Source organism: Meleagris gallopavo, chromosome 5 (genome assembly GCF_905368555.1).
Source record: "Meleagris gallopavo chromosome 5, MGAL_WU_HG_1.1, whole genome shotgun sequence".
NCBI classification, from domain to species: domain Eukaryota; kingdom Metazoa; phylum Chordata; class Aves; order Galliformes; family Phasianidae; genus Meleagris; species Meleagris gallopavo.
The window spans coordinates 54,009,148-54,021,163 of record NC_139408.1 but is presented as its reverse complement, the minus strand read 5'-3'; the positions used below and the strand labels follow the sequence as shown (position 1 = coordinate 54,021,163).

Here is a 12,016-nt window from a genome sequence, read left to right as displayed (position 1 = left end):
ACAAACAGGAGGAGATAAATTAGCAATAAAAAAAAAAAAAAGACCCTGTCCCATGAGGTTGTTTCTCATATGCACAGAGAAAGGAAGAGAGATGGAGACAAATGTTCAGCATGTGCAAGACTCGTGGTGCATGATTGGTTCCCAACTCCAGAGTGGAATCCAGTGAAATTGGACTCCTCTTTAAAAAACAAAGAGTGAGTGCACAACAAAGGATAAGTGATCAAATGATTAGCCAGAGGCTAATAGGAATGTGAGGGAAGAGTGACAGATTGCATGGTAGGAGGAAATCTGATCTGGAAATTGAAGCTTTCTGCAGCTGAGCTGCAAAAGAACTAATTTTTAAACCTTTCAAGCCTTTCTGAAGTGCATAAATATATCAAAATTCCAAATTGCTTGTGTACAAAGCACTGTGCAATACAAGAAAGGAGGCTAATAGGTAAATAAATTTAATTATACTTTAGAGGAAGTTCTCTTTTTTCACCTCCTGATTTTTTTGACCATCTCTTTGCTTAGGGTGAAACACCCACTCACCCCCAGCTTAGTGTTAATTTTCTTACAAATTCTGGTGATTTCAAAATGCACATGCTGTAAAGATCTTCGTGATCTTTGCAGATAGGAGACTAATGGCAATGGATAACACACCTTGCCAGGTGTAAACAACAGCTACACGTCAACGGGGAAATACAGTCAAATCCTAAAAAAAAATCAGAGCTTTTAATTACGAAGAAGCGAATATTTCCTTATTTAGTGACCCACCAACTGTTTTTAATTTAAGCTTGCGGTAGGTAGATGTCACTTTGCATTAATGCAATTTGCTTTCTTTATGGAGACCACATTCCCTTTCTTCAGATTTGACGCTGGCTGCTGCAGTACAGCAGTGTCAGAGTCCACACGTTTTCCAGGGTTCAAAACATCCACTCTTAACTCAGCGTACGGAAGTTTGCCGTCATACATTTTTCAAACAAATACTATTTCTGGGGAGCATCAGAAAAGGAAGCACAGTGTTCTAAACTACCAAACACAGGTCAGTAAGATTTGAATGCAACAGATGAATTTTCATCAAGCTTTGTACACGACTGAAGGCGTTTGCAGGCGCAGTGGTGACATCACTTGGACAGATGGCAGTCAGCTCCCAGCAGGCTGTGATGTTTGCTGGAGCTCTTTGTAATGCCTGATGTTATGAGTAATTCTCTCTTGGTTTCTGGGTTGTACAAACGTTTGCTGTTCGTGCGAAAGCAAAAAGTGACAGCAGCAATATGTGAAGGTAACAGGGTAGTAGAAGTTGAGATAAATAAAGAAGAGTTCTTACATTTTTTTACGCCTTTTTTTTCTGATTATTTATGCCTTTGCTCATTTCACTGAGCAAAGCAGAAAAATGGCACCATGAAGTAGTGCTTGGATTTATTTGTATGCATCATTACTTTCTGATGAATACAAATATAAATGCTCTATTTCAAACTATCACTCCCACAGGATTAACTAACACTTTCTCTTCAGATTTGTAGTTCTTGTAAATACAGACATGCAGTGTATAAAGAGCCTTTCAAGTCCCATTCTTGTGTTTAGATTTGCAGTGCATTCATTTAGTGCAACAACAATTGAACAACAACAAATACAGAGCATTTTAAAAAGATCTGTTGTATTGATAGAAGCAAATCTCAGGAGTTACTCTCATCCTCATCAACAACATCTACTGCAGAGCTGGGAAGAAGTGCTGCAGCCCCAGTCTGCGCAGATCTATATTGCCAGGTAAAGAGTCAGCCTGCTGCTCAGTATTGTTTTGTTGGCCCTTTGGATGATGTCTTCCTTGCTTCAAGACTCACGTCATAACAGCCTCTCTGGAAGCATTAGCCAGCATCAGCACGGTACTCAGGGATTTGCAGCTATTTTTAAAGGAAGCATATGAGAAAATAAATGTTGATTCTGGTGCCACGGTGTCTAATATACAGCTGAGATGCCCCAGTCATAACCGTGCTGGTTAAGCCACGCTGGTTGTTACAGTGCTGCTGTTCCTCTGCTAAATCTGCTCTGTTTCTGTTTGCAGCTATGTCATCTTATCTGTTAATTGTGAAGTCTGAGCTTCCTGGTGCTGTTGCAGGGTTCTTAAGTGGAGATGAGAGCGGGTAAGTAAAAATGCTGCAAGCATTGTGAATTTATCTTGGAGAAGAAAGCAGCTCAGGACTGCTGGAGGAGGTGGGTATTGACGCTTCCTTCTGATCTCACATGCTAAAAACATTACTTATTTACAGGCATTCTTGGAATATGAAATATTTGGCATCTGTAAACCTTCTGCAGCACACACAGAGCGTGATTCTTTCCCATCAGACAACCTTAAAGTCGGTGGCAAAACTCCATTCAAAGAAATCTGTAAAAATTTGAAAGGGAAAGCAGGAAGGGATGGGAGGGGGGGGAGGAGAAACATTTAAACTGCTGTCATGTTATCACTTAAAATATTTCAAGATCACAGTATGAAATCTGGCAGACATTTAAATTTAAATATTTTGTTGTCTTGCTCCAGTAATTGGACTTGTCTTGGGAAAAAGGCCAGGTTTCCAGGCTTGGTTTATAATTCCATAACTTGGCTGCCAGTAAAGAAATTATTCTTCACAACTGAGCTATAAAGCTGGATGTAATGTGTGTCCCTCACATTCCTATTAGAGCTGTCACAAGGAATCTGTGCCTGCCCTGGGGCAAACGCTGCAGCTTCAGTGCTGAAATCTCTTGTTCAGGTTGTTGCAGTGCTGCTGTCATTCCTGATGGTGTATCTCACACTTACTGCAGTTTTCCCAGGCTGTATTTTTTTTTTTCTAGGTGTTTTGAGCTCAAACTGGATTGAAAACACTGTAGTTTTTTAAAGGCTGTGTGATGCTTCTGCTATACTTTCTAAGTTGAAATTGATTTTTAAAAAGGCACTTTAGTTCAAGTCCTATTTTTTCTTTTTCTTCAATTGTATAACATGTGCTTTGAGAAATGGTGTGGTGCTAACCTCACTTTCTGTCTTCCTGCCCTCCTTTTGTCCTCACAATAATGCATATTTAGTAAGGGCCTAATAATAAATGATTATGTTTTATGTGCATGTCATTTTTGCTCTGTTAATGCAACTTTTCCAGCTGTGATAGTCATCAGCTTTTCATTTGGGCTTTATTACTCTCTCCTTCCAAATTGTGCTTTCTGCTCTCCTATGTACAGAGTGCTGTTGAATCTGCTGCTTTATCTGCTCCAATCTGTTCATTGCCATTGTTTGCATGTAACATCACTTATGTTATTTTTTTTAATTTGATGCCAGCTCTGTTTATGCAGATGGACTTTTCCCAACAAAGACACAGTTTTAAGCAGCTTATGAGCACTTCTAATAGGTAGGATCTGAAAGTGCCCGATGCATGCATACGTACATACATATGAAAGATTGTTCTGTCTGAAGAAGACAGTATAAAAACAGATGTGTTAAGCAGATAATGCTCTTTATCAAAGGTCCTTGTGCAGATCTTCAGCTAGTGAGCAGGCACACAGGTTACAGTGGCTGAACCAGTTACTACAAATGGGCTGAGCCCCAGTAATTCTCATTGCACTATGTGCCACCCATACTTTTTCCTTAGCTGGAATTGCACGTTAGGAATGAAGTTCAGTTTTGCCTTTGGAAAGAGCTGAAATTGTCCACTGCAATGCCAGCCACCGCTCAAGTGGTGCGTTCATTTTCAGCTAGAGCCTTGCCTGGTTGCTGAGAGCTCTTCTGATGAATGGTGTTTGTTTGACACAGTTTGACTCCTCTGTTCTTTGCTCTAGCAGGTACTTGAGATGCAGCAGTCAGTCAGTATAACAGCTTTGTGGACACAGCTGGCCTGTGCATGCCCACTACTGTATTTCATCTATATTGCCCTGATGGATCATCATCTTTTGCTGCAGTACATTTCTTATTTCTTAACTGGAACAGGTTGCCCAGTGAGACTGTGGATGCCCCATCTCTGGAAGCATTCAAGGCCAGGCTGGATGGGGCTGTGAGCAACCTGGTCCAGAAGAAGGTGTTCCTGCCTACAGCAGGGAGATTGGAACTGGGTGATCTTAAAGGTCCCTTCCAATCCAAACCATTCCATGATCATCATAACACTGGAGTAGGTTTTGAGTAACAGAATGTAAATTGTAGGGAATTTTTCAAGACAAATAGGCAATCAGTTATCGGGACCAAGTAGCAACTTACATATGCAAAGGGCATAAATATTGCCTGATTTGATTAAAATCTTTTAACTGGGCCTCTTGTTTCCAGATGTGGCTGCACAACTTCTCTGTTTCTGTTCAGTCCCTGTGGCATCTGATATGCTGCCATTTGGGTGCAGGATTTATCTTTAACTGGAGTTAGAAGCTGTCAGATGTGTCAGTTAAACTGTCTGTGAGAAATGTTTTCTGTGCCTATACCAACCCGAGGCATGCTCACAGGAAAGTCATTTTGCAAATTGGATTATTTTTGTAGCTAAAGGTAAGCAGGTGTGCGTGCATTGGAAAGGATCAGAGCCAGTGTTTAATGTATCGATGTGTCTTTGTTAAAAAACAAAAACATACAATATAAACACTTGTTAATTGCAAGTTGAGATGTTTCTGTCTGTCTGCATAAGAATTCCACGTAGTTTTGATGACATGAACATTGCTTCCAATGAGGATTGTGTTAAAAAGTTGTAATTCGTGAGCCCTCTGTTAACATTTAATGACCCTGTCAGGAGGATATGATTGATGCAATTAAGTTGTCTTGCTTGTGTGTTACATAATTGATATGGACTGAGAGTCAGATCCTAATGTAGAACATATGAATCCCTTGTCCTGTTGCATTCGGGAATGAAATTAAAGCAATTTATAAATGTCTGCTTTCAGTTAAAAGTGGGGGAGGGACGGAGGAGGAACATCTGCATGCCAAAGCATTTTCAGTAGAGGCAAGGATTTATATTCTGCATTTCATACTTGGAATGTTTTTATCATATGGGATTATATCTGCGGATTAACTGATTTTTAAAGGAAATATAGAAACATTTATTCTGCCTGTGGAGAATAAGTGTATTTCTACAGTAGTGTTCTGGGAGAAAACGGCCACATTTTTTTGCCGACCAATAGATGGTCCTCTGCTTTCTGTTGGTCTGTTTGTTATTTTAAAATAATTTTTTAATCAAGGATATTCTAAAAGGAAACACTTTGCAAAATTATTTTTTCTCCTTCACCTCACCTCACTGCAGTTTTGCTCTTTTTGTTCCCTCCCCCCTCCATTGTTTTTTTTTTTTTTTTTTCACTTACCATAGAGTAACCAAAGTACTTTCTTCCTTGGGCCTGCTGAGCTGCAGTGGTGTGTATGGTATTGTTACTTCAGGGTTACTTTGGTTTGGAAATGGGCAGGATTCCCTCAGCACTGACATTACTCCATTCATTTGTAATTTTCTGATGTTAAGTGATGCAGCCAGTTGGCCACAGTGCATGACGGTGCTCCATATCTGTCTCTGGTAATTCTTCAACACAGGTGTTTGCTGCTTTCCGTATGATAACTTGAGGTGCTGCCTGTTTATTAGGTGCTAACCATATCCTGGACTAAATAAACGTGGAGGTCAAAGGCCAGGGTGTTTATAGGTAGTAAAGTCGAGGGCTGATGTGCAAGATGTTTATCAGTACAGGATATGGCCAGTGCCAAGTTCGGGGAACCACCCTTGAGATGTTTCTGTTTCTTAACAGCTTACACATCTGTGCTTCCCTCTGCTTAGAAGATGAGATTTTGGTACCGAACAGATTTTTAACAGCATCAAGACTTCATATGCCTCCATGGTGCTTTTTACATCTATGTTTTTATATGAACATTACAGCAATTTCCATCTCTTTTGTGCTTTGATGGTGTTGCAATGAATGAAGGATCGTTCTGTGCTATATTAAAGACAAGAAAGTCCCCCTTTTAACAGTTCTTTGTTATATTACCTCTGGACAGCAAACGTTACTTCAAATTAACAGCAGGCTGATTGACTGGTATATTTCCTCTAATATTTGACCTGTGCTGATAGGAATAGCAAAATTTGGGTGGAAAATTGCTGTGTTTAGAAAACTTCAACAGCCAATAGATTGGCCTCTGAGCTGCTTGACTTCCTGTTTCACACCTCCTGGAAACATTGAGAAGCAGAGGACACTCAGAGGGTGGTGAGGCACAGGTTGCACGAGGAGGTTGTGGATGCCCCATCCCTGGAGGCATTCAAGGCCAGGCTGATTGTGGCTCTGGGCAGCCTGGTCTGCTGGTTGTGACCCTGCACACAGCAGGGGGGTTGAAACCGGATGATCATTGTGGTCCTTTTCAACCCAGGCCATTCTATGATTCTGTGATATGACGTGGGAACGATGAACAGGAGATCGTGCAGTAAATGGGAATGAGAGTTGCAGCTGCTTCCAGCTGTGGAAGTACAAAGCTCAGTGTAACCCAACTTGAGATGCATGGAACACTGTGGAGATTGGACTCTGTGATCCCCAGAAGGTCTCCTCCAACCCCTGTGCTTCTGTGATAGAAGTACTTGTGTTGGAGAGCAGCGTGGTACAGAATGCCCTTGCACTCTCATCGCTGGTTTGAGTGGAGGCAGGGGTTCACATATTGAGCTGCTGAGAGGAAACTGTACACACATCAGAGCCTTGATCCGTGCAGATGGAGCATCGCCAACGTGGTGGTTAATTATGGGATGGTGCTCTGCTTCTCACTGTCTGGGAGCTCTATTTTATGTCAGTACAGACAGTGAGAATACAAACCCATGTAAATAGCATGTGCAACTGAAATTATTTACTGCTTCTGTCCTTAGTGGTTACTTTGTCCAAGATGGCAGTTTTAAAGTTGAATATATTTCTTAGGCCTCATGAATTGTGGATCAGTCACAAGCAGCTTTTCCAACAGGTCCTGGTACCTCGATGGGAGACTGCTGCTACTCATTACTTGGGTCTGCATTGTGTTTCCCCTCGCGCTTCTTCCTAAAATCGGTGAGTAATTAAAGGAGAGAAGCAAATATTATTCTACTTTAGTAGCAATTACAGTTGAAGACTTTAAAACCTTAATGGGTTATTTATTTATTTAAACTGGCAGGGGGCTGGCCATTGTGGGGGCTGCTTAAGTTGTTGCACTGTGTTCTGCCTTCCAGCCCTGCCTAGTTAACCTATTACTTGGGTTGCAGTAGTATTTTGTCTGCAATACTAAAATAAAATCTTTACAGCAGAACATTAAAGAGCTGCATTTACTTACAGCATGCCATTAGTGGTAAGCCAGTTCTAATTCTGCCCTACAAAACTGCATAAATGATCTGTGACAGGCAGTTGGAATGTTGTTATTCTGAGTCCTAAGCCCCAGATACCAAGCACTGTAATAGAAAACATGCCTAAAATGTAAAGCTTTAGCTGTACATTAGGATCACTTTCCTTATAAATTCTCTTTTATTTTTACTGTTATTTTACAGGCTTTCTTGGCTACACAAGTAGTTTATCATTTTTCTTTATGGTGTACTTTGTGCTTGTGGTAAGTTAAAAATCAGAGCAGAGCTTATCTATTTTTTTTCTTATTGTTTAAATGTTTTCACAAGACTGTTTTGAAATGAATTGTCTTCCTCTCCTCTCTTCCATTTTATGTAGCATTTAGTTTTCTTGGAGTTCAGTATGTGCTTGCTTGGACAGACTCTATTTGTTTTGCTGAGGCATGGAAATGCGTATGAACTTTCAAACATGTGAAAAGATTTAAAATAATTATATTTTGGACTGGCAAATGCAACAATATTTTTGTTTTGCTGACAGTGCACTGAAGGGAGCTGGCACATACACTTTTGTTTCCCTGCTAGTAACAGCATGGAATTTTGTTTGCTTAGCTTCTAACTATTACTTACTGCAACTAGTGCAGAAGAAAATTTAATATACTCCAAATAAATTAGATTTACATGTACGATGGAGTGACTGGGTTCAAAAAAAAAGGCAAGGAAAACTAGAACTTCATTAAGACAGTTTACAAGATTCATTAATACGTCAATGACCTTATTCTTCTTTCCTGCTGAAAGGAAAGGTTCTTTTCTCTAAGCCATATGGGCTTTTTGACCCTGATGCTCACCCTCTCCAGGCCCCTCTGAGGTTGATGTTTCCAAATATCTCAAGTGAGAACTGCTCGGCAGATCTGGGAGGAAAAACATAGCTTTAAGTTGCACCATTTTTCCTCCTTACAGTGAAAATTATGTGAAGGCACACGCATAGTAAATGGCACAACCAAGCTACTTGCACTCTGTCATCCAGGTAGAGCAATGGGAATCTTTTTGGGGAGCCTGGAATAATGTTCCCCCTCTTCCTCATCATTCTGGCTTGCATTGACTTGCTTTTAATACCTGCTTTACAAAGGGATAAACAGAGTTGAAGGCAAGTTGAACAAACATGCCATCCGGGAGACCAAGGTAATCCATTAGGAACTAAACCATGTGATAAAACCAAACTTCAAAGCTGTCAAAACATCACCCTGGGGTATCCCTGGAGAGCTGCAGTGTTTGGAGGACCTTGGGAAGTATTCTTCCAAAGCTTAGCATTGAGGAGCAGCCACAGCCTTTCAGAGCTAATGGAAATGCATTTGTAATATTTATAAATTACCTTAACTTTTGACCTCTTCTCAAAATTTATCTTAAAGGAAGGAAAAAAAAATGCTGAAATAGGTCTCAGGGTGAAGCTACTTGCAACAGTTTCACAACAATTTCAATTCCTATATTTGGCTGTGAATTTGTGCACATATCTGAAGAAAGCTTTTCTAATGGGGAAGTGCACTGAAAGATAATTTGGGGCTCAGATAAACAAGACTTGCATGCAGATGTGACTATAGTGATTTAAGCTAGGATTTAGGTGTGTTTCTTTGTAACTGAAAGGTGTGTGGAAAGTTCTAGATAAGGAGCACACAGTGATATTTAAGGAGAGCTAATACTCTTTGCACAGTATTTTCTCTGACTTCATCAGGCATTGAAACTCAAAGGCATTGAAACTCAAAGGCATTAACTGTGGTTTGGTTTCCACACCTAAATGCTTTGAAGTGGATGGCACGTGCTGTTGAAATGCTGTTTTTGTTTGCACAGTGTTAATTTCTGTATGGTATATATGTTTTAATTGATCCCAGAAGAAAGTTCTGTTAGTCATATGCAAGCTGTACAGTTATATTTTACATACAAAATAATTCTGTGCATTTTTAAGTGCACGCCATCTGTGAAGCCTCTTGCCAGCAAGCCACAGTTTTAATACAGCATGTGAAAAAGATAGGTGTGATAGGCAGCGTGTCCTGGTCAGCAGATCTGCAGATTGTGCTCTGCTATGGGGCCCTGGCAGGTCACACACCTCCTGTGCTTTGCTGTCTTTTCCTGTAGAGTTAATGCACTTCTTATAGTCCTCACTCGGAAAGAATGAAAACGCCAAGATGAACTGATGAGGGAGAAAAAATGTGTATGCATTCAGCTGTTAATTGAAAGCCAGATTCTGTGAGGTCCTGAGCACTTTCTCTTGTTTCTCATTGCTGAATACTTTCCTGATGTGAATCCTAAATGAAGAGAAATGAAACGTGATCGTTGCACTTTTTTATTGCCTCTTCTTGCTGTATTGAATATTGGTGAAGAGTAAAACCAGATTTTTTGGTGGGAAAGCCCTATTGGTAGCTTGTTCAACAAAGGTGTTAATGATTCCTAGTGGTATTTTTCTAAATCTCTTGTTTACGTTCCCAGAACAAAATGTGATGCAGATTGGGAACCTGCCACATGTAGTGAATGATGTTATACACAGAGCCCGTCTTTGCTGAGTGCTGTCAGGACTGCTGGAATAAAGGGATTCCTGTTTTCCATCCACGGGATAATAAAAAGCAACATCTATTAGAACGTTCTGAGAACTCTGAATCACAGAATGGCCTGGGTTGAAAAGGACCACAATGATCATTTAGTTTCAACATCTCTGCCATGTGCAGGGTCACCAACCACCAAACCAGGCTGCCCAGAGCCAGCGACTGACTTTATTTGCAGCAGTGTTTGTGCTGTGGATTTAAAATACTTCGTTTTCATCAGAATCTGCCTTTAGTTTTGCTTTTTTTCTAAGTTACAACCAAATGTTTGTTATACTCGAAAAACAGTGCTTATGTGGATCAGGCTGCACAAAATGTAAAAATCTCTTTCTGTTGGTGGCTTCATTAGAGATAGGAAGTGTACTGCACTCAGTAATCCAAACAGATTTGAGTAATTAAGAGGGTAGGCAAATAAAATTCTATATTTAAAATGCATTTAGTGCATTTTCTATTGTCTCTTTTTATTTCCATTTCAATTTGTTGAAAATCTCTATTCATGTCCTTTTAGAAGAATGTTCTCCAGTTTTTGGAGTTGGCTTCTCTTTCTTCTGCCTCTGCAGTATTTCTACACATTGTTGCCCTTTAGCAGAAAGCCCTGTTCCTACCCATTGCCAAGCACAGCTCACTTTCCCCAAAGCTTGCGTTTTAGCTCGTGCACCTTCACGCTGCTTAGGAAGCCTGTTCAAATCTTAGCCAGAGATCTCACAGATCCTTTTACTTTGGAGCCCTCCAAGTCTCTCCTTCTCCTCTCTGGGTACCTTGCAAGTATGGAGAGATCTCCTTGAGAAACTCATTTCCTTTTCATAGAATCATTCAGGTTGGAAAAGACATGTAAGATACTCAACCCCAACCCACCCCCACCATGCCCACTGACTGTGTCCATCAGTGCCACATCTCCATAGTTCTTGAACGCCTCCAAGGAGGTATTGCCACCGCGGAAGCAGCATGGTGGGTACCTGCTGTTTCCTTGTCCCACACAGGCAGACTTCTCTTGCTTCTCTTGGCCTTTATGACACAAAGTTCTCTGGGAAACACCACTTGGCTGTGAGCAAAAGGTGGATTCCTTGAGCCAGAAGAAACGCTCTCTCCCGTGTTATTCTTCTCATGGATCTGAGTCTTTAATTAAGTTTTTAATTATTTAGGCTTCAAAAGAATTATAACCTCTAAAGCCAGGCATCTACAATAGGAAATTAATTAGGGTGAGAAGAGCAATGCCACTATCATTTTAAATGAGACTCCTGAAAGAGGAGGTAACATTGCTTACTTTAATTTCCCTTTGATTTTCAGCCCTGTTACTTGGCAGTCCCTAAAGCAGCAGGGTGTAGCTAAAGCCCCAATGACATTCCGGGACAATAATTGCATTTATTGTTTTTCCTTTGCTTTCTAGTCCACACCATATGTTTCTGCCTTTTAAGATTAGCCCTAGGCTCTGCTCTATATCTGTTAAGGGCTTGTCTGCTTAGGGAAAGGGCCTGGGACAGCTAACACAGCAGCTATTCTGTATGGGAGGTGGTTAGCATGGAGCACAGAGAGAGTGAATGTGGAGCACCGGTTGTATTTCAGCTAATGTCATAGCTCATTTCAGCACAGCACCTCCAGACAGGCAAGCCATAAGGCTGCCAGCTGTGCTTAGCCAGCAGCTGTGTGGAATGGCACTGACAAGCTTTGCTGTCAGGCTCCCCTTTCTGTAGCCTCTCTGCCTACCAGTCAAGTTAGTTAATTTACTGTGGGTTTAGCTTCCTGCTTTGTGTACCAACTGTCTGATACTTTAGCTATGTCTATCTAAACCTAACTTGATTTTGGGGATGTAATCCATGCTGTCTTTGCAGATTATGATAAAAAAATGGTCCATCCCTTGTCCTCTACCTCTGAGCAGTGCAATAGAGACTTTACAGGTAAAATGCATGCTGTTTGGAAGTTCTTCTAACATATCATTAACAACTGTAATGCTTTTTTTACATTAACACTTTCAGAATTACTTGTTATTTAAATTCCTTCTTTTCTTTTACTATCAAGAAACCAAAACCTTTCATGTCTGTGGCTTGGGCTCATTCTTTCCTTATGTGTTTTTTTTTTTTTTTTTTTTGCCATCTATGTCTTACAGGTTTCAAATTCTACTGCGGATTGTAAAGCAAAGCTCTTTCATCTTTCAAAAGAGGTAATCTCTATTAACAATAAGCTAACTAAAGG

The 12,016-nt window shown here is 40.5% G+C and overlaps 1 protein-coding gene across 3 annotated transcripts in view; it reads left to right on the top strand.

Annotated features, from left to right (window-relative positions):
- The window catches only part of SLC38A6 (solute carrier family 38 member 6), a 38,016-nt gene that overhangs the window by 12,986 nt on the left and 13,014 nt on the right, over positions 1-12,016 (top strand). For 2 of the 3 annotated variants that reach the window (XM_085225808.1, XM_085225810.1), the window contains exons 6-10: positions 2,045-2,123; positions 6,893-6,975; positions 7,446-7,504; positions 11,656-11,721; positions 11,931-11,984. In XM_085225808.1, the coding sequence (XP_085081934.1) occupies positions 2,045-2,123; positions 6,893-6,975; positions 7,446-7,504; positions 11,656-11,721; positions 11,931-11,984 (341 nt within the window). The remainder of the gene's footprint in view (positions 1-2,044; positions 2,124-6,892; positions 6,976-7,445; positions 7,505-11,655; positions 11,722-11,930; positions 11,985-12,016) is intronic. The other variant, XM_085225809.1, reaches the window with a different exon arrangement.